The sequence below is a fragment of the Manis javanica genome, chromosome 11 (genome assembly GCF_040802235.1).
Source record: "Manis javanica isolate MJ-LG chromosome 11, MJ_LKY, whole genome shotgun sequence".
Lineage (NCBI taxonomy): Eukaryota > Metazoa > Chordata > Mammalia > Pholidota > Manidae > Manis > Manis javanica.
The window spans coordinates 24,318,180-24,341,786 of NC_133166.1; the positions used below are offsets into that span (position 1 = coordinate 24,318,180).

Genomic DNA, 23,607 nt, shown 5'->3' on the forward strand with positions numbered 1-23,607 from the left:
ACAGGTCTCCCAACACAAGGGAACCAAGGAAGACAACACCAAGACATATAATAATTAAAATGGCAAAGACCAAGGATAAGGGCAGAATATTAAAAGCATCCAGAGAGAGAAAAAAGATCACTGCAAAGGAAAACCCATCAGGCTATCAACAGACTTCTCAACAGAAACCTTACAGGCCAGAAGGGAGTGGCATGATATATTTAATGCAATGAAACAGAAGGGCCTCAAGCCAAGAATCCTCTACCTGACAAGATTATCATTTAAATTTGAAGGAGGGATTAAACAATTTCCAGATTAGCAAAAGCTGAGAGAATTTACCTCCCACAAACCACCTCTACAGTATATTTTTGAGGGACTGCTATAGATAGAAGTATTCCTAAAGACTAATTAGCTGTCACCAGAGGAAATAAAACCAAAGTAAAGAAAGTAGAACAATTAATTACTAAGCAGATGTAAAATCAAATCAACTACCCACAAAGTTAGTCAAGGGATAGACAAAGAGTACAGAATATGATATCTAATATATAAAGAATGGAGGAGGAAGAGAGGAGTTAGAAAAAAAAGAACCTTTAGGTTGTGTTTGTAATAGCATAGTAAGTGAATTAAATTAGACTGTTAGATAGTAAGGAAGTTACCCTTAAACCTTTGGTAACCACAAATCCAAAGCCTGCAATGGCAATAAGTACATACCTATTGATTATCACCATAAATGTAAATGGTCTGAATGCACCAGTCAAAAGACATAGAGTCACTGAATGGATAAAAATACAAGACCAGCTATATGCTGCCTACAAGAGACTCACTTCAAATCCAAAGACATACACAGACTAAAAGTGAAGGGATGGAAAAAGATATTTCATGCAACTAATAGGGAAAAAAAAATAGGCATTGCAGTACTTGTATCAGACAAAATAGACTTCAAAACAAAGAATGTCACAAGAGACAAAGAAGGACATTACATAATGATAAAGGGGTCAGTTTAATGAAAGGATATAACCTTTATCATATCTATGCCCCCAATACAGGAGCACCTACCTATTGAAACAATTATTAACATATTTAAAGGGGGAAATAGAATGCAATGCATTCATTCTAGGAGTCTTCAACACACCACTCACTCCAAAGGACAGATCAACCAGACAGAAAATAAGTTAGGAGACAAAGGCACTGAACAACACATTAGAACAGTTGGCCCTAACTGACATCTATTGAACACTCCACCCAAAAGCAGCAGGATACACATTCTTCTCAAGTGCACATGGAACATTTTCAAGAATAGATCATATACTAGACCACAGAAAGAGCGTCAGTAAATTAAAAAAGATTGACATTTGACTAACCAGCTTCTCAGACCACAAAGGTATGAAACTAGAAATAAATTACACAAAGAAAATGAAAAGCCCACAAACACATGGAGGCTTCACAACATGCTCCTAAATAATCAATGGATCAGTGACCAAATAAAAATAGAGATCAAGCAATGTATGGAGACAAATGACAACAATAATTCAACACTGCAAAGTCTGTGGAGTGCAGTGAAAGCTGTGCTAAGAGCTAAGTATATTACAATACAGGCCCTACCTTAGGAAAGAAGGACAATCTCATATGAACAGTCTAAACTTACAACTAACGAAACTAGAAAAAGAAGAACAAATGAGGCCCAATGTCAGTAGAAGGAGGGACATAATAAAAATTAGAGCATAAATAAATAAAATCGAGAAGAATAAAACAATAGAAAAATCAATGAAAGCAGGAGCTGGCTCTTTGAGAAATTAAACAAAATAGGTAAACCCCTAGCCATACTTATCAAGAAAAAAAGAGAGTCTACACACAGAGCAAAATAAGAAATGAGAAAGGAAAAATCACTATGAATACTACAGAAATACAAAGATTTATTAGAGAATACTATAAAAAGTTATATGCTAACAAACTGGATAACCTAGAAGAAATGGACAACTTTCTAGAAAAATACAACCTTCCAAGGCTGACCAAGGAAGAAACAGAAAATCTGAACAGACCAATTACCAGCAAGGAAATTGAACTGGTAATCAAAAAACTACCTAAGAACAAAATGCCTGGACTTCACTGCTGAATTTTATCAAACATTTGGTGAAGACCTAATACCCATTCTCCTTAAAGTTTTCCAAAGAGTAGAAGAGATAATACTTCCAAACTCATTCTATGAGGCCAGCATCACTCTAATACCAGAACCAAGGAAAGACACCACAAAAAAAGAAAATTACAGATCAATATCCCTGATAAACATAGGTGCAAAAATATTAGCAAACTGAATTAAAAAATTCATCAGAAAGATCATCCACCATGATCAAGTAGGATTTATTCCAGGGATTCAGGGATTCAGGCATGGTACAATATTCGAAAATCCATCGAGTCACTGTCCATCAATGTAGTTAGATGCCACAGAGTCACTGTTTGTCTTCTCTCTGCTGCACTGTCTTCCCCATGACACCCCCACACACCATGAACACTAATCATAATACCCGTCTATCCCCTTCTCCCTGCCTCTCCACCCACCCTCCCCAACTCCTCCACTTTGGTAACCTTTAGTCCCTTCTTGGAGTCTGTGAGTACGGTGCTGTTTTGTTCCTTCAGTTTTGCTTCATTGTTATACTGCAGAAATGAGGGAAATCATTTGGAACCACAGAGATGGGCAGCATGAGAAGGACTTGATCCACTATTTCTGGGTTTGCAGAAGGCAGAAGGAGACCAGAAGCCAAGGAATGTGGGTAGTCTCTAGAAGGAGAAAAGGCAGGTTACTGATTTTCCCAAGACCCTTGCAAAAAGAATGCAGTTCTGTTGATGCCTTGATTTTAGCTCAGTGAGACTTCTTTCAGGTTTCTTACCTATACTATGTAAGATAATAAATCTGGTAGAAGATCATTGTTACTTTGATTTATGAAGTTACCTAGGATTGTAGGGTTTAAGTAACTTAGGTCTGTCAATAAGTTTTACAACCAGTATTCAAAGATTGGGCTATTGGAGACTCTTTGGGTTTTAAAAATGATTCCCTAGAGAATCCTCACATGACCATTCATCCATTATTAATTCCAAGTCAAGTTGTCTAAACTCAACATCTTGCATGCTTTTAACATGTTACACATTGTCACTTGTGTATGCTTATATGTTGCATATGAAGGTTTGTTCTGCTGTGTCTCATTACAGTGAACTTCTTGAGAATTTTGAAATCATTTTCTCTACCAGGCTGGGCAAATTCTACATCAGTGATTGCTTTCCCATCAGGCTCAGAAAGAACCTTGAAATGATCACATTTATTATTCCCTTGGCCAAAAGAATGTTAATTTTCTTACCTAACAATAGCGTTACATAGTAGCATTATGTGCATTCTGTGCCAGAGTTTGGTGTATGCATAAGAAACTGGTGTGTGAACTGGTGTGTGAGCACTGACACACACTGTACACATACTTTCAGAATAAGGCCCTCTTCACTGCTTTGCTCTCATACCAGCCCAACAGAACAGTAGCTGGTAACTTGATTCAACCTTCTGAAAGTCTGAACAAAATATCCCTCAATAAAAATATGTAGCAGCAGTAATATGCAGTTATCAATATATCAGTATCAATATCACTGAGCCTGGAAACTACAGCAGTCTGAGACATCATTGGGCTTTATATTAATGCATTCCAAAGTTTTTTTATCCAAACAGGAAGAGCAGAATTACAAATGAGAAAACTGTGCATTAGGGACTTAAAATACATATTATTTATTGAGTGTCAACATTTTATTATAGTGAACAGTAAAATATTCTTGCCTGTCAAATTAGCAATTTTTAAAAAACTTCTAATACATAGTTTTGTCTTGCTATGTTATGATACACTCAACACTGTTTTACGAAATTTGCGTGAATATTTCAGGAAGTGGATTTTCCAGTGTATTGTTGCCTTAAAATGTCCATAATATTCCATTTTTAGAAATTTATGCAAAGGAAAAGGATAAGAGATGCAGGCCACATTTAATGTAGAGGAACATTTAGTGCAGCATTATTCACTGTAGTAAGAAATGTAGGTAACAAAAATTCTCAATCACACAGAAATAGGAAAAGTATTTACACATCCAGTCATATGATGTTACACAACCTTACAAATTCATGCATGTGGAAGGTGATGTGGATGATCATCCTGAATCAGCAGATGGGAAAGCAAGATACAGGGCTGAGATCTTTCTAGGCAATAAACAGTGCAAGTTCTGAAAAAAAACAGAAATTCTGAGACAGGAGCAAGAGGCCAGAAGCAAATCAGGTAATCTAGGGGTACTGTATCTAAATTGTGGAAATAAACTTAAAATCGAGCAGACAATCATAACAAAAAACTGCTTCCTGCATCAGTAATAGTTCTGTATAGATCACTACTTACAAAAAAATATTAGGGTCTAACAACTCCTACTAGACAGCCTCATCCTCTTCTAGATTCAGCCATATCTAATGATTAGCAGTTCTCCTACACTGTTGATTTGGCCAATACCAACCATTTAGTTTTAGTGGATAAAGGAATGTAGTCTTCCTTTCCTCTATCAACTTCTTCTGACTATTCCTAATTACCCATTCCTCTCTGCTCTCACCATACCTTGTACATGCTTCCACCAACATTCTTCATTCATTCATTTATAATTACAGAAATACTGTATGCTCACTATATGTTGTTATTGAGCAAGATCTGAGGGCTGAGTAATGAACACAGTGGCTATTGCCCCAAATATTACAGAATTTAGTGGAGGATATGATTAAGTATGCAGCAAATTATAATACTTTGTTGCAGTTAATCTAAAAGGAGAATTAGTAGAGATCTTTGCTACTGAAAATCAGTAGTATTGACATCACCTGGAAACTTGTTAGAAATGCAGAATATCAGATGTACTGAATCGTAATCTGCATTTTTGCAAGGGATTCATGTGACATTCAAGTTTGAGAGTCACTGATGTAGATTACATAGTTGCTGGGATAACCGTACATTCAAAAGAGTCTGACCATGGCATAATTGCTAAGTGAGACCTGAGGGAATGAGAAGGATTATATGAGGACACTAGGGTTGAGGGGTAGGAAAGTAAGGGATAGCGTGAGGAGATAATAGGTTAAGGGACACTGCAGGCACAGCGAATAGCTGTAGTGCTTTATACCGTAGGCAGACTGAGCATAGTACTAGGGAACCTCGAAGCAGGGCAACTGAAAAAAAAAAAAAAAGCAAAACAAAACACAAACACAGAAAAATTTTTAAAAGCCCACAATGTTCAGCTTCCATTAATTTTTCTTTAATTTTGCTGACATAAAATCTAGGAAAAAGCTATTTAATTTTAGTATCAATGTAAATTTTATGTCAATAAAAAACAAAATCACTTTTGAATTACATTTGAGGTAGAATTTAGGAACCAGTAAACTACTTTAATACTGTGTAGGGGAATGGAATGAGACAAGGCTCAGAGATGAGCAAAAGCACGTGATGCACAGGGAACTGAACTGAATGTGATTTCAGTAAGCTGAGACAGAAAGACAGTGCTTTCAGAACAGAGCTGGAAGCGCTATAAAGCCAGATTCTTCAGGGAACTGGAAAGCCAAGGGATTGGAAGCAGGGTGATATCCTGATCAGATTTGCCTTATTATAATGGTTGTCTTATCTTAATCAGAAGTTGAACTCCTGGAGGGTAGAGACTATTTTTATCTCACTATCTGCAGCATAATATCTGGCATATACTAGGCACCAAATGATAATGTATTAAAATTACTATATTAATGATAAACAATAATAGTAATGACAAAAAAAATAATGATTAATAACATATTTTGAGTGAGTGCAAAGTGACTTTTCCATGGATTAATGTTGGGTCATCTTATTTATTATATAAAATTAGTCTCTGAAGCAGATATAATTATTTTCCTCATGTGAAAATGAAGAAACAGAGGTGGGGTACATAGGCAAACCCAAGGTCATACTTTTGGTGACAGAGCTGAGCTTTGGACCCTGGCTCCCTGGTTCCAAAGACTGAGTTTAACCAATGCTATGTCAGCTCTAAATGGGTAGGTGAATGCAGGGAAGGATCCAAACTATTCAAACCCTGGGATAGGGTAATTAGAAAAGATACTCTTAACAGTCAGAATGAATGCTGGTCATTATGCCCTTTATCTGTATATCCACTAACTATTAGGCCTAGGCTAATAGCTTAAATCCCTTGGATTTGCACTGGAAAATGGCTTGAGGTTCCAATCATAGTGTACCATCTCTTGCAGCCCTGCTCATGGACCAGTGCTCCTCAGATTGGAATCCTTAGCATGGTCAGCAAGATTTTCAAATATATATTTCTGTAATAGCCTGGGCATTTCCTTTTGCTCTGCCTATTGGAGCTTCTATTTGTTTTATGCATCTTTCCCTCTGAATCTCATATATTTCATGGCAACTTTACAAAAGGCTGTGAAACTGTCTCCCCCAGCTGGTGAAGTAGGGGCAGGTTACGTTTCTATTAGTCCTGAAGGTGCCTACAAATGGTAGCATATTCTATCAGGTTCTTGATAAACTCCTGGAAAGAACTGTCTTTACAAACTTTTCCAAGGATTTAGAATCTTATAACAGAATAAAAAAGAATTAAACAGGATAATTAAGTTTTCTGCTCTGCAGCAGCACCAAATGGAAATAGTTACTTCATTCCCTTCTCCTTACAGCAGAACTTAGCAAGTCAGTGTACTCTTGGCACAGCATTTTATGACAAGAAGAATGTTTAATTAATTACTGTTCTTGACACTTGTCAACCCTCTTAGTTCACCGCTCATTGTCAAAGGGTGGTTTAAGGGACAAAGGCTGAGGGCCATTATGAGTTTCATTTTTAACAAAATTTATGAAATTTATGAATTTCAATTTTAACAAAAGCTGTCAAACATAGTCAATGTCTCCACCATAGAGGTGTATGTACTGGTGTCATTTTTAGCCTAGTGCCTTTGTAAGCTTGCAAGGGACACACAAGGGACTTACAAAGCTGTGTAGTCCTTAGTTGCTTCCTTTTTTAAAAAATAGACTTCAGAGAAATTTTAGGTTACATCAAACTGAGTGTAAGGTACACATACTTCCCATATAACCCCTAACCCCACACATCCATAGCCTTTCCCATTATCAACATCCTCTGCCAGAGTGATTTATTTGTTACAACTGATGAATCTACACTGACACACCATTATCACTCAAAATCCATAGTTTATGTCAGGGTTCATTCTTCGTATTGCACATTCTGTGGTTATGGACAAATGGATAATGATATCCACCCACCACTACAGCACCATACACAGTGCTTTCTCTGCCCTAGATATCCTCATAGCTTCACTTAATGCCTCCCTCTCCCCTAGTCCCTGGCAACAACCAATTTTCTTACTGTCTGCAGTTTGCCTTTTTGTAGACTGTTACATAGTTGAAGTTATCTAGCATGTTGCCATTTCTAACTGGCTTCTTTTTCACTGACTTAATGCCTTTTCACTACTTGGTAGCTAATTTATTTTTAGCACTGAAAATATTCCAGTTTGAATATGTTGCAGTTTATCAAGATATCCAGGTTATCTTGGTTGCTTCCAAGTTTTGGCAGTTATGAATAGGCTGCTATTAACATCCATATGTAATTTTTCTAGACATAAGTTTTCAGCTCCTTTGGGTGTATACTAAGGAGTGTAACTGCTGGACTGTATGGTAAAAATATGTTCACTTTTGTTAGAAATTACCAAACTGTTTTCCAAAGTGGGAGTACCGTTTTGCATTCCTACCAGCAGCAAATGAGAGTACCTGTTGCTCGCTATCTTCACCAGGATTTGGTATTGTCAGTGTTTTGGATTTTGGAGATTCTAATAGGTGTGTAGTAACATCTTATTGTTTTAATTTGTGTTTCCCTGATGATGGATGATGTGGAGCATGTTTTCATATATTTGTTTGGTGAGTTTCTTCCTTCTAAGTCGTCATTTTCTGAGCCTGTGCACAAGTTAGCATCAACTCCCAAGACATGCAGAATGCCCAGGAACAGTGCTGGACTCTGAACCATATGCTATTGCACTAGCCTCAGTGACTGTAGTTACTGAACAACTCCTCTCTTACCTGGGTTCATACCTTATGATTCTTGTGCTACTGGCAAATGGCTGTTGAGCAAGCTTATGGGTGATCACTAAAACCACTTCCCCCTTACTTTCACTCTACGTAGAGCTCTACCTTTACAGCTGCTGTTCAGGGGTAAATTGCCTTTGGATGAGAACTGGAATTATTCATCTCCAGGATTCCCCTTTGGGGAAGTAAGAGTGAAGCTAGACTGAAAATTCCCTTCATCATTTGTCATTTGGAGCACAAAGGGTTAGCAAGACATAGGTGTATAGAGTTCTCTCCTAGGAATTTGTTTTTCAGCTGGGTAAATGGCTCTCCGCAGGAAGCCTCTGGGTTCCTTATAAAGGTTGTCTTTCTCAGATCTGGTAGCTCTCTGATTCCTGAGAACTTCCTATGAGTTCTTCTGGAGAAGGAGAACTTCTTGGAGATGGTTTAAGGTTCCAGGAGTGACTGGGATTGTTTCTCCAGCCTTAGGATGAAGGATCTTCCTGTCTGTAAGTTTGTTAGGTTGAGAGAATACCTCTTTCTGACTTTAAAAGACTCTGCTGCTGCCTGGGATGACTTTTCAAAGAGCAGGGGGAAGGATGAAGTGACTTACTTTCCAAATCCAAGATTTCTTTGCATGAGATCAGTGTTTTAGTGTATTGAAGTCTTTTATGAATACATCAGGGATTGTATAATCTTCAGAGAGTTTATCAAACTGACAGTTTAGAGGAAATTGGTGAACTCAGTAGTATATATTCAATATATTCATATATATTATGCATATAGTATATCAATTGAAAAACAATTGATATAATAGAACAAAATATATATTACAGTCATGAAGTCATGAACATGTGCTCATTCATTCAACATTAAAAAATTAAGTTCTTTTTTAAATAAACAGAGGTAAAGCATGGTGTTTCAAGTCAGAGGGAATAAAATTCAATTCTTGGATCTGCCATTGTCATATTGGACAAATGAGAGCAAGTAACATGATGTTTCTGAGTCTTGGTTTTATAATCTTAGCCTCAGTTTTCTCACCTATGAAAAGGAACTAATAATAACCAAGGCATGTGCTTGTTATAGTGACGGATATGAAACTTTGGAATGGGAGCAGTTTATTTATATGTTTTTGGTGGTTTGGTTATAGGATAAGTCATAGCCCTTGTCTTAGAAGAATTCTCCATTGGGGAGAAAGAGACATTTAAATACATCTTTCTAAGAATAATTATTTAGCAGTTGCTCATTAGTTTTTGTGCAAGAAGACCAAAGGGTGGTATAAGAATCATAGAATTAAAAAAAAAGGAAAGCTATTCCTATTCTTACTAATAGAGTAATTAGAATAGCCTTACTTTGTTTCCATTTGATTGAAAAAAGAAGATTGCAGAGCAGTGGAAAGAAAGATTCAGAGAAAGAGATATAATGAAGTAAGTTGTTTGTTACATAGGAGCATTTAATGAATTACCATAATGTTATTAAAGAGAAAGATAGCTTCGATATTTATATAATCCACTGGGGACACTTAATTTATTTGTTACAATGAAAAGAGCATCAAGTTGAGAGCCTGCTTCCTTATCTATAAAAAGAAGAAGATACGATTTAAAGGTCCTTACATCATCTAGAAAAATTAGATTTTAAACCAGGTCTAAAATAAAGTTGAGATTAATAAGAAAAATGTTAGTTTGTCACCTACTTAAATATATGCCGATATGATTATATGAAATTAATTTCTAATTTGAGGGAGACATATTATCAGGAATCACAATATATGCCTGATATTAAGTGTCTAGGGTCTATCACTATTATCAGATGTAAGCCATTCATTTATTCGACAGATACTTTTGAACCCTATTGTGCTAGGCATGTTTCCAGGCTCTGAGATCACAGGTCCAAGAACAGCCGGTGAGGACCTCATGTTCCTTGGGGGTCATCTCTTTTTAGGGGCATGCCTCTGCAGCCTCATCAGGAGGTGCTTCCTGCTTCTTTTCCTTGAACGCTGCCATTCCCCAGGGCTCTTTACTCCGACCTCCTTTTCCTTAGATTTTATTCCTCTAAGGTATTTTTCACTCTCCTGTGACTTGAACATCAGCCTAAGAATGCAGAGGTAAGCATATATCCAATTCTTGCACTAAGTCTCAGGTGAAAAGGGAGGCTACTCTTCCAACAGAAGGTCTGAGGACTGAAAAAAAACCACATGAATAATATTTTGTTATACATTGCCTCTCAGTAAAAAATTTCTAGCCATTAATCTGTTTTAGTAAGTTTTTGAGAGGCTTTTTGTACTGAATATTTTTCTTTTTTCATCTCCTCAGATGCCCTCTTCATCACACATCATGTAACCAATATTTCCAGTGAGGTTGAAGCCACTGCCTGTATATTCAGGGGTTGGAGAGAAGCTCACCAAATTAATTTACACTCAGATATTTTCTTTCCCACAGTCATGGACAGACCTTCTTAGAGTACCAGGTCTAATTCTGATTCTGTCCATTATACACACTTGGCATTTTGTAGGTATTTAAATATTTATTGAGTGAATGCTTGTGTGAATGAAAGAAGGAAGAACACATACATTAAAAACCAAGCATTCTTTCTCTATATAAAAATAGGATGTCAAAACCTAGGACAAGAATCAATACAGAGGAACTGTTACAATGCTACAGATTTCTTGATCTGGGTTAACACATCAATCCTCAGAAGAGGTGGTTCACAGTTATCATCCCCCATCTGAATGGAGATGAATTGAGACTCAGTGAGGGTTTCTGAGGGACCACATCCCCCACTCCCAAGCCCCTCCATTTCATTTCAATGCCTTTTGCAATAATGGAATACTAAGATTATCTTACTAAGATATTCTGCTCCAATTATTATCCATTGTAGTATATAATCTATTTGCTAGATTGAATTGGTTCCTTTATAGTATTTACTTTTTATCAATAGCTGTTTTGTATTTGTTCAGTCAGAAGTACTTTTCTAGGAAATATTTAATTTTATCTTTTATTGTATTTTCATTGTGTAATAAGGACTTGTAAATGTTAATGGACCTCAGGGATTTGCCTTGGAAAGTAAAAACTGAAGGAAAGCACAAAAGCATTTTGTGTTGTTCAAGGTTTGTACAAAAATGTCTTAACTGCCCATGTACACGGAATCATAAAATGGGAAGATATGTTACCATTATCTAATCTAACTTCCTCTTTTGTATGTGCATAAGGAAATACACTGAAGCTCAGATATAACATGTGGGACTCTTGCTAAAACTAAGGTATCCTCATACAATTTAGTGCTCTGTCTCTTTCCCTAGCCCAGATCAATACCAAATCAAGGAAAATAACTGGGTATTCACTTCCATTGAATGGCAAGGTTCACTAGTGATCCTAAATTGTGCAATATCTAGAAGAGTGAACACATTTTTCTTCCCTATTTCCACAGGATATGGTCCTTTCCGCCAGGGTAATCTGCTTGCTTCCATCATGCCATCCATCAACCAGAGCATTTTCCAACCTGAAGTCTTCCTTCTTACTGGCATCCCTGATTTTGAAACTCAGCATGCCTGGATCTCCATCCCATTCTGTTGTCTCTATGCCATTGCCATTTCTGGAAATGGCATGATCTTGTTTGTCATCATCACTGAATCGAGCCTCCATGAACCCATGTACTATTTTCTCTCCATGCTATCCTTCACAGACCTAGGGCTGTGCCTCTCCACACTGGTCACCGTGCTGGGTATTTTCTGGTTTAATGCTCGAGAAATCAGCTTTGATGCCTGCATTGGCCAAATGTTCTTTATCCATGGTTTCACGTTCATGGAGTCCTCAGTACTCCTGGCAATGGCATTTGACCGCTTCATTGCCATCTGTAACCCACTAAGGTATTCTATTATCTTAACCAATTCAAGGATCATCAAAGTGGGCTTGGCAATTGTTATTAGAGGGACAACAGCTCTAGTGCCTTTACTTGTGCTCCTTAAGCATCTGTCCTTCTGCCATAGTCATGTTCTGCACCATTCATATTGTTTCCACCCTGATGTGATGAAGCTTTCATGCACAGACACCAAGATCAACAGTGCATTTGGTCTGGCCATTGTCATCTCTACTGCAGGCTTGGACTCTGTCTTGATTCTCCTCTCCTATGCTCTGATCATCCATTCTGTGCTCAGCATTGCTTCCCCAGAGGAGCAGAAAAAGGCCTTTGGTACCTGTGTCTCACATGTAAGTGCTGTTTCCATATTCTACATCCCCATGATCAGCTTGTCACTGGTGCATAGATTTGGGAAGCATGCCCCTCCCTTTGTGCACACTCTCATTGCCAATGTTTATCTGCTCATCCCTCCTGTAATGAATCCCATAATCTACAGTGTGAAGACCAAGCAAATTCGCAAGGCCATCTTCAAAGTATTCCTTTCCAAGCTAATTTAGGACATTTCAGTATATCCTTCTTTACAAAGTCTTCCATGACTCCTGTTTGATCATTCACTACTATGAGTTACAACTACACCTTGAAAAAGCATGTTTATACATGCTTTCACTCTATTCTGATGATTAAGTAACTTAGTATTTATACAGCTATAGACTATGTATTCTTTGAAAGTATAGACTTTACCTTGTGCACATCTGGCACTTCCACAAGACTGCACCTGCTTCAGATTAGGCCCATTATCATAATATGTCAGCATGCATGGAAAAATGAAGTCATTCCTTGGGGTTTGATGTTTCACCATTTCTAGCATATGTAGTTCCAAGGTATGTCTGATATAATTTAGGAAAGTGGGAAATTCTAGGTTTCAGTAATTATTAGTTTATTGAGAAAGGATTAAAGAGGGCGGTGTGAGAGGTGAGACAGAGGCTTCCTCCTAAAACTACATGTAATATGAAAATATAATTAATACAATTAACCCTGAGAGAGCAACAGGAAAGAGGACTGCGCCAGACTGCATACACCTGGAGAAAAGAGCAGACCTCATGGAACAGGGTAATATACCAAAGCTGTTGCCAGGTAGGACCCGAGTCCTTCTCCCACCCCAGCTCACTGGCAGGAGGATGAGAAATGGAACAGGGGAGGGAGTAGAGGCCTGGGACTGCTGAATACTTAACTCCAGAGATCTGCTCTGGGAGAATTCTTGGAGGGACTGAGATTCCAGCCACTTGTGGAAAGCAGGGATCCATATCCAGCTGCTCTGGGACAAAAGCTTATACCTGTGTGCTTGGTCCACTGGTTCAGGCAGTGGAGACAGGCATAGCAGCCGGGAAGCAGGAAACATCTCTTTCCTCCCTCCAGGCACCAGTACCACTCCCCTGTGACCCCCGACATTGCTTCAGGGTCTGAGCAGCTCCAAAGAGTAGAGCTTCTTGACACTAGAGGGCGCCATATACAAATATGGAATGCCAAAGGAACCAGGTCCAGAGGAAAATTATTAATACAATTCCCAAGAAAGAATTAAATGACATGGACCTCATGACTCTTCCTGAAAGGGAGTTCAAAATAAAAATCATTAACATGCTCATGGAGGTACGGAAAGATATTCAAGAAATCAGAAATGAGTTCTGGTTGGAGATCCAATCATTGAAGAGCACCGTGGAGGGTATTAAAAGCAGATTGGATATGGTGGAGGAGATAATAAATTAAATAGACACTAGAGAAGGGAATACAGATAAACTGAGGCACAGAGATAAAAGGATCTCTAAGAATAAAAGAATATTGAGAGAACTGTGTGACCAATCCAAATGGAACAATATTTGCATTATGGGGATACCAGAAGAAGAAGAAGAGAGAGAAAGGGATAGAAAGTGTCTTTGAGGAGGGAGCTGCTGAAAACTTCCCCAATCTGGGGAAGGACATAGTCTCTCAGGCCATGGAGATCCACAGATCTCCCAACACATGGGACCCTAGGAAGACAACACCAAGACATATAGTAATTAAAATGGTAAAGATCAAGGGTAAGGACAGACTACTAAAAGCAGCCAGAGAGAGAGAAATAAGATCAAATACAAAGGAAAGCCCATCCGGCTAATATCAGACTTCTGAGCAGAAACCTTACAGGCCAGAAGGGAGTGGCATGATGTGTTTAATGCAATGAAGCAGAAGAGCCTGGAACCAAGATTACTTTATCCAGAAAGATTATCATTTAAATTTGAAGGAGGGATTAAACAATTTCCAGATAAGCAAAATCTGAGAGAATTTACCTCCCACAATCCATCTCTACAGTCTATTTTGGAGGGACTGCTATAGATGGAAGTGTTCCTAAGGTTGAATAGCTGTCACCAGAAGTAATAAAACCACAGTAAAGAAAGTAGAAGAGCTAATTACTAAGCAAATGTGAAATTAAATTAACTATCCCCAAAGTCAATCAAGGGAGAGACGAACAGTACAAAATATGATACCTAATATATAAAGAATGGAGGAGGAAGAAAAAGGAGGAGAAAAAGAAAAGAACCTTTAGATTGTGTTTGTAATAGCATATTAAGTGAGTTAAGTCAGATTCTTAGATAGTAAGGAAGTTAACCTTGAACCTTTTGTAACCACAAATCTAAAGTCTGTGATGGCAATAAGTACATACCTATCGATAATCACCCACAATGTAAATGAACTGAATGCACCAATCAAAAGACATCGAGTCACTGAGTGGATAAAAACACAAGAGCCATCTATATGCTGTCTACAAGGTACTCACTTTAAACCCAAAGACATACACAGTCTAAAAGTGAAGGGATGGAAAAAGATATTTCATGCAACTAATAGAGAGAAAAAAGCAGGAGTTGCAGTACTTGTATCTAACAAAATAGACTTCAAAACAAAGAAAGTCACAAAAGACAAAGAAGAACATTACATAATGATAAAGGAGTCAATGCAACAAGAGGATGTAACCATTATAAATATCTATGCTCCTAACACAGGAGCACCTACACATGTGAAAAAAATCCTAACTGAATTAAAAGGGGAAATAGAATGCAATTCATTAATTCTAGGAGACTTCAACACTCCACTCACTCTGAAGGACAAATCAACCAGACAGAAAATAAGTAAAGAGACAGAGGCACTGAACAACATATTAGAACAGATGGACCTAACAGACATCTACAGAACTCTACACCCAAAAGCAGCAGAAAACACATTCTTCTCAAGTGCACGTGGAACATCTTCAAGAATAGATCATATACTAGGCCACAAAAAGAGCCTCAGTAAATTAAAAAATACTGAAATTGTACCAAACAGTTTCTCAGATCACAAAGTTATGAAACTAGAAATAAATTACACAAAGAGAATGAAAAGCTCACAAACACATGGAGGCTTCGCAACATGCTCCTAAAGAACCAATGGATCAATGACCAAATAAAAACAGAGATCAAGCAATATATGGGAACAAATGACAACAATAATTCAACACCACAAAATCTGTGGGATGCAGCCAAGGCCATGCTAAGAGGAAAGTATATTGCAAATACAGGCCTACCTCAGGAAAGTAAATCAATTCCATATAAGCAGTCTAAACTCACAATTAATAAAACTAGAAAAAGAAGAACAAATCAGGCCCAAAGTCAGTAGAAGGAGGGCGATAATAAAGATTAGAGCATAAATAAATGAAATCGAGAAGAATAAAACAATAGAAAGAATCAATGAAAGCAAGAGCTGGTTCTTCAAGAAAATAAACAAAATAGACAAACCCCCAGCCAGACTTATCAAGAAAAAAAGAGAGTCTACACAAATAAACAGAATCAGAAGTGAGAAAGGAAAAATCACGACAGACCCCACAGAAATACAAATAATTATTAGAGAATACTATGAAAAATTATATGCTAACAAACTGGATAACCTAGAAGAAATGGACAACTTTCTAGAAAAATACAACCTTCCAAGGCTGACCAAGGAAGAAACAGAAAATCTGAACAGATCAATTACCAGCAAGGAAATTGAACTGGTAATCAAAAAACTACCTAAGAACAAAATGCCTGGACCAGATGGCTTCACTACTGAATTTTATCAAACATTTGGTGAAGACCTAATACCCATTCTCCTTAAAGTTTTCCAAAGAGTAGAAGAAGAGATAATACTTCCAAACTCATTCTATGAGGCCAGCATCACTCTAATACCAGAACCAAGGAAAGACACCACAAAAAAAGAAAATTACAGACCAATATCACTGGTGAACATAGATGCAAAAATACTCAACAAAATATTAGCAAACCGAATTCAAAAATACATCAAAAAGATCATCCATCATGACCAAGTAGGATTTATTCCAGAGATGCAAGGATGGTACAACATTTGAAAACTGCCTCAACACAATAAAGGCCATATATGACAAACCCACAGCCAACAGTATACTTAACAGCGAGAAGCTGAAAGCTTTTCCTTTAACATCAGGAACAAGACAAGGATGCCCACTTTCCCCATTTCTATTCAACATAGTACTGGAGGTCCTACCCACGGCAATCAGACAACACAAATAAATAAAAGGCATCCAGCTTGGCAAGGAGAAAGTTAAACTGTCCCTGTTTACAGTTTATTGACATGATTATTATTCTCACAAGTAGATTATTCATGGCTGACAAACATGAGTGGGCACAATAAACATGAAGAAATATGAATGAAAATGGTACTCTCCTATTTCTTAAGAGCCCTACAGGTCAGTTTGGTAAATATATTAATATTTTAATTATCCAAAGTTTATTGATTCATCTTCTAAATACATGTCTATCAGAGAAAATGTGTAAGAATGCAAGGTTTCATTTTGATATTCAATACATCATTATACATTGTAATCAAAATTTGAAAACTGTTTAAACAATTACTTTAGGATTTTGGTTAAATAAAATATGAACTATCATGCAACAAACTAAAACTGACATAGATATAAATGATACATTGTAAGGAGAAAAAATAGAATACTATAGAGTGTACTTATCACTGTTTGTGTATATATTTCATGTGATTATACACATACATTCTCACACGCATTAAAAAAAATATGGTCCACCACAGTTTAGCAGTCTGGAAAAGTGAAGACTCATTTTAGGTTCACAGATACCATAGTTCTGCATGCTTCTCAATACAGAGGCAATATATAAAACATTCAGCTCCCAGCTTTCTCCTGAAAAATTAAAGTATAGAGCCATGTGAAAAACACCTGAGTTTCCTCAAAAGGGCTCCCAGAGGACTGACCTCTGGTTTGCTAATTTTGGAGGTTGGATGTGTTGATTACAACCTGGCAGCATCTGGGGGAGAATGGATGTAACAGCTTGGACTCACAGATACCATAGCTCCCCATCCTGTTCAGCACTGAATGAGCAGATGAAAAAGCCACCTCAGCTTCCTCTTTGGTTGGGAAAAAATTGGGCTGTATGTACAATGCTCCACCTTCTTTGAGAGGAGTCCCCAGAGGACTAACATTGCTCTTGTCAATTTTAGAGCTCACATGGGTCTACTATAGTCACTGGTGGAGGTTGTCTCCTCTACAGTGCCAGTATAGGAGAAGACTGGGAGAGGGTTCTGCTTTATCTAACTTGCAAGGAAAAAGACTATCAGCCAAAGATGTTCCAAAAAATGAAGTAAGATAAATCTTCAGAAATTGACTTTAATGAAATGGAGCTATATGATTTACCTACCAGAGAATTCAAAATACATTTCATAAAGATGCTCACTGAGGTGTCGAGAACAATACATATAAACAGAGAATTTCAACAAAGAGAGAAAAAAACCCAGCAGATAAAGAGATAGATAAAAAGATAAATAAAGAACACAGTATTAATGTATTGGTGGCAGGTAAGTCATTTTTAATGCAAAGTTAAAAGAAGAAAATATTAAAAATAACTATATAACCACAAATATGCTTAAATATATGCAATATGAACAGATGTAAATTGTGATAGAAATAACAAAGTATATGTGGAGGTAGGGAAGAAGTTAAAGTATAGCATTTTCATATGTGATTCAACTTAAATTATCAACTTAACTTAGGCTGTTATAACTATAAGATATATTATGTAATCCCACACAAAAATACCTACAGAACTTATTCAAAGAAAAAGAGAAAGGAATCAAGGCATATATAAAAAATCAGCAAAATACAAAGAGGACAGCTAGGAGACAGTAAAGGAATTACAAGAATAACAGTAAGTAAGTAACAGAATGGCAATAGTAAATTCTTCCCTACTAATAATCACTTTAAATGTAAATGAATTATATCCCCCTCCCCATAAAAATAAACCCAAAGAATGGTTGAATGGATTAAAAAATATCTAACTGTATGTTAACTATAAGAAACACATTTTAGACTTAAGGAAACACATATGCTGAAAGTGAAAGGATATAAAGAGATATTCCATGCAAATGGTAACCAAAAGAGAGCAGAGAGTGACTATACTTATATCAGACAAAACAGACTTCAAGTCAAAAACCATAACTAGAAACAAACAAAAATGACATACATAATGACAAAAGAGTCAATCCACCAGGAAGATATAAAAATTATAAATACGTACATACCGTGCATCAGAGCACCTAAATATATGAAGCAAACATTGAGAAATCTAAAGGAAGAAATAGACAGCAATACAATAATACAAGAAGACTTCAGTACTCCAGTTTTAATACTAAATTGATCTACTAGACAGATCAATAAGTGGAGAGTTTGAACAGCAGGTTAGATTAAATGCATCTAGCAGACTTATACAGAACATTCGACCCTACAACAGCTGAATGCACATTCTTATATGCACCTGGATCTTTCTCCAAGATAGATCACACGTTAGGTCACAAAAAAAGTTTCAACAAATTTAAGAAGATTGGAATTATACTGAATGTCTTTTCTGAGCACAGTGGAATTAATCTAGAGCTCAATTACAGAAGGAAAACTGGGCATTTCATAAAAATGTGGAAATTAAATAACCCTCTTGAGAAAACATTGTGTCAAAGATTAAATGAATTAGAAAATACTTCAAGAAAATAAAAGCATATATGAAAAAGAGGAAAGATCTCAAAAAACCTAACATTACACAGCAAGGAGCTAGTAAAAGAAGAACAAACCAGGCCCACAGTAGCAGAAGGAGAAAATAACAAAAATTAGAGTAGAAATAAATGAAAATAAAAAAACTTCAAGTAATGAAAAGTTGGCTTTTTGAAAGGATAAACCAAATTACAAACCCTTAGCTACACTAAAATAGAAAAGATATGTAAGTAAAATCAGAAATGAAAGAAATAATACAATTAATGACACAGAAATAAAAATACTCATAAGAGATTACTAGAACAATTACTACAACACTGACAATCTAAATGACATAAAAGAAATGATAAATTCCAAGATAATTTTAGTAGGTTATATGTTATGAAATCATGAAGAAATAGAAAGACTGAACAGATATATAATTAGTATGGAGATCAAAACAGTAATCAAAAACATCCCCCAAAAGAAAAATCCAGGACCAGATGGTGTCAATGATGAATGCTATCAGACATTTAAAGAGTTAATGCCAATCAGTCTTAAAATCTTTCAAAAAGTTGAAGAGAAGGAAATACTTCTAAACTCATTTTATTAGACCAGCATTACTGATATCAAAGCCAGAAAAAAACGGAAGAAGAAAAACCATGGGCCAATATCCCTAATGAGTATAGATGCAAAAATCCCTAACAAAATACTAGCAAACCAATTTCAACAGTACTTTAAAACTATTATTAGTCACAATTAAGTGGGATTTATCCCCGGAGAGCAAGGATAGTTCAATATACAAAAATCAATTAATGTAATATATCATCAACAGAATGAATGATAAAAATCATCTGTTCATCTCAATATACATAGAAAAGGCATTTGAAATAAATATCCTTTCATGATAAAAACTCTGAATGAACTGGATAGAGAAGGAACATATCTCAACATAATAAAGGCTACATATGAAAAGTTCACAATTAACATAATACTCAGCAGTGAAAAAATCAAAAGTTCTTCCACTAAATTCAGGAACAAGGCATATATGTCCACTTTGTCACTTCTATTTAACATAGTACTGGAAGTCTTAGCCAGAGCAATCAGACAAGAAGCACAAATAAAAGGCATCCAAATTGGAAAGGAAGCCATAAAAAGTATGTTTGCAAAAAACAGGATGTTGCATATAGAAGCCTCCAAAACTCCATTAAAAATTGTTTAAAAACTAAAAGATCAGTAAAGGATCTTATAGGATACAAAATCAATATACAAAATAGTTCCATTCTATACCCTAACAATAAATTATTTGAAAAAAAATTAGGACAATATTTCCAATTACAATAGCAATAAAAGGAATAAAATAGGAATAAACTTAGCTAAGAAGGTGAAAGATTTTTATATGGAAATTACAAAACACTGATGAAAGAAACTAAACAAGACCAAACAAATGGAAAGATATCTTGTGTTCATAAATTGGAAGACTTAGTATTATTAAAATAGTCATACTACCCAAAGCAATCTACAGATTTAATTCCTATAAAAATTCAAAGACATTTTCTATAGAGAAAATTAATTCTACAGTTCATATGGAACTATAAAAGACCACAAATAGCCACAAATAAGAAAGAACAAAGCATGAGACAGCATACTTCCTGATTTTGAAATATATTATGAAGCTAGAGTAATCAAAACAGTATGGTACTGGCATCAAGACAGACATACAGACCAACAAAGACATATAGACCATGGAACAAAATAAAGAACCTAGAAACAAATCCATGCACATATAATCTACTGGTCCATGACAATGGTGCCAATAATGTACAATGGGAAAAGGAGTCTCTTCAACAAATGGCATTGGGAAAACTTGGTATCTACATGTAACAGAATGAAATTGGACCCCTATTTTATACCATACACAAAAATCAACTCAAAATGGGTTGAGGAGTTAAACATGAGACCTGAACCTTAAAACTCTCAGAAGAAAATATAGGAGAAAATGTTCATGAAACTGACCTTGGCTTTTCATAGATAGGGCACACCAAAGCACAGGTAACACCAATAAAAAATATAGTGGGACTACATCAAGCTAATGTGAAAATTGATAAGGGGAAGCTTCACTGACATGGCATCAGTAGGCCTACAGGGAGCTCTCAAGCCCACCACTCCTGATCAATTTCAGACCCCCCAGAAGGAAGAGACAGATACCTTACAACTCCTACTATTTTGACTACTTTTACACCTAGTAGAAGGAGGGAAGAGTTTCTGCCTCTCGTAGCAACAGCCTGCCAACAGCCCAGCCAAGCAGAGACTGCTCTAATTCAGCCAATGAGCAGCTGTGGCACATGGGCCTCCAGTTTCTACCAATGGATTTTTTGCTTAGAACATTACCCCAACACTCCCCCTTTCTTCTGAAAAGAGTCCTCCTCTCCTTTATTCTTGGAAAGCTTGTGGTTTTGCCATAGCTTGCTCATCCTGAATTGCAATTCTAGGCTATTCCTGAATAACCCCTTTTGCTAGTAAAATAACTGACAGTTTTATTTTTCAGGTTAACACTAAAAATCTTCTGCACAGCAAAGGAAACAATCGAGTGAAAGGTAACATATGGAATGCTAGAAACTATTTGCAAACTGTATATCTGATAAAGGACTAATGTCTAAAATATATGAGAAACTCATACATCTCAAAAGCAAATTAATAAATAAATAACCCTATTTAAAAATGGACTGAGGACTGGAAGAGATATTTCTCCATAGAACATAAACAAATAACCACCAGTTTTATGAAAAAATACTTTTCCTCACTAATTACCAAGGAAATTTAAGTCATAACCACAGTGAGATCTCATCTCACACCTGTTCAGATGTGTTGGAGAGGATGTGGGGAAGTCACAAAACTTGCACGTTGTTGGTAGTAATGCAAAGCAGTGCAGCCACTATAGAAAACAATATGGCGGTTTCTCAAAAAAGTAAAAATTGAGCTGTTTCAGCCATCCCAACCCCATTTATGGGTGTATAACCAAAAGGATTGAAGTCAGAATCCTGAAGATGTATTGATATTCCCAGTGTTTGTTCCAGCACTATTCACTGTAGCTAAGACATAGAAACATATGTCCATTGACAGATAAATGCATAAAGAAAAAAAGGGAGTACTATTTAGCCTTTAAATAGAAAGAAATTCTGCAAAATATGGCAACATGGTTGGATCTTGACATTATGCTCAGTTTAACAAACCAGTTACAGACAACAAATATTGCATAATTTCACTTTTGTGATTTATCTAAAGTAGTCAAATTCATAAAATCAGGCTGGAATGGTAGTTACCAGGAGTTTAGGGGAGGGGAAAAGAGTTATTAACTAATAGGCGTAAAGTTTCAGGTAATTAAGATGAATAAACTCTAGTACAACATTGAATCTCTAGTCAACAATAATTTACACATGAAATTTGTTTAGATCTTATATTAAGTGTTCTTATCACACACAAAATATGTGAATAGACATATCCCCCAATTTAAAAGCATTTATATTTCATAGTTGGATATTAGTTTGTTTATATTTTCTTTATGGTTTCCTGCAGTTTAAAAATGTTTAATATTCTCTTTAATTTTTTCAGATAATGAAACAATCAATTTCCGTTTAATCCCCCGCCCCCCCAAAAAAAACTACTTTTTTGCTCTTCACCTTCCATAGGACCTTCACTCCCATGATCCTCACATTACCTATGGGATTCATTTCTAATACAGTATTCATTTTCCATTTTTATCCATCACTATTCTCTGTGTGGTCCAGCACCAGTGAATCAGAACCACTTGGTATTTTTTTTTTAAGTGCATATTTCTCAACACTATCCCAGAACTGCTTAATCATAAACTCTTCAGATGAGGCCCAATAATTTGTATATTAACAAGCTATGCCTAGCTTATCATGCATGTTAGAGTATACTCTTATGGTCTAGGGTAATATCCACATCTGACACACTTCATGAATATTTTGCCATTAGACTTCAATCATTTTTCTCTCTTTGACTGAAATACCTGCTTTTTCTTCTTGCTAGTTTTTTTTTTTTGTCATTTTACCAGAAGCCATTAATACATTTTTTTCATTGTATGTAGTTCAGTATCTTTACTCCTACTGACTTGAAACTTCTTGAAAACAGGCATTTTACTTTGGGATTGATATATCACACAAAGACCCAAGCACAGTGCTTTATTAATAATAGCTAACTTAGTATATGTTTATTGAGTTAACTTTATTTTTACATAACTTTGCATATATTATCTTACATATTTTGAGCATCTTCACTTTGGCAAATGCTGTGTGAGGTACTGGCAAAACTGTAAAATGAAAACACTCCATTCTTAAGGAGTAACTATCTGGTTAAACATATCTACATTGAAATAATATTTTAGCCAATTGTTTCTTTTGAATGAGACTGTGTATAAAATGTTGTACCAGATACTAAGAAGAGTCATAAATAGTGATCTCTCTCTTTCTTGGGAAGAGCCTGAACTAAAGGGAAATTACCAACTAAGGAAATGTTAGCCTGATAAAAATAATACAGTTCCTAGAAATTTATTGTTTAACCAAGGAGACAAAATACACATTTAAATCTAAG

At 36.1% G+C, this 23,607-nt stretch overlaps 1 protein-coding gene across 1 annotated transcript; it reads left to right on the plus strand.

Moving 5' to 3' along the window:
- The first annotated feature begins 11,545 nt into the window (after positions 1–11,545).
- Positions 11,546–12,490, plus strand: LOC108397222 (olfactory receptor OR51C1-like). The gene has a single exon (XM_036990997.1). It carries the CDS (start codon positions 11,546–11,548, stop codon positions 12,488–12,490), a length of 945 nt encoding a protein of 314 aa, XP_036846892.1.
- Positions 12,491–23,607: the final 11,117 nt, after the last annotated feature.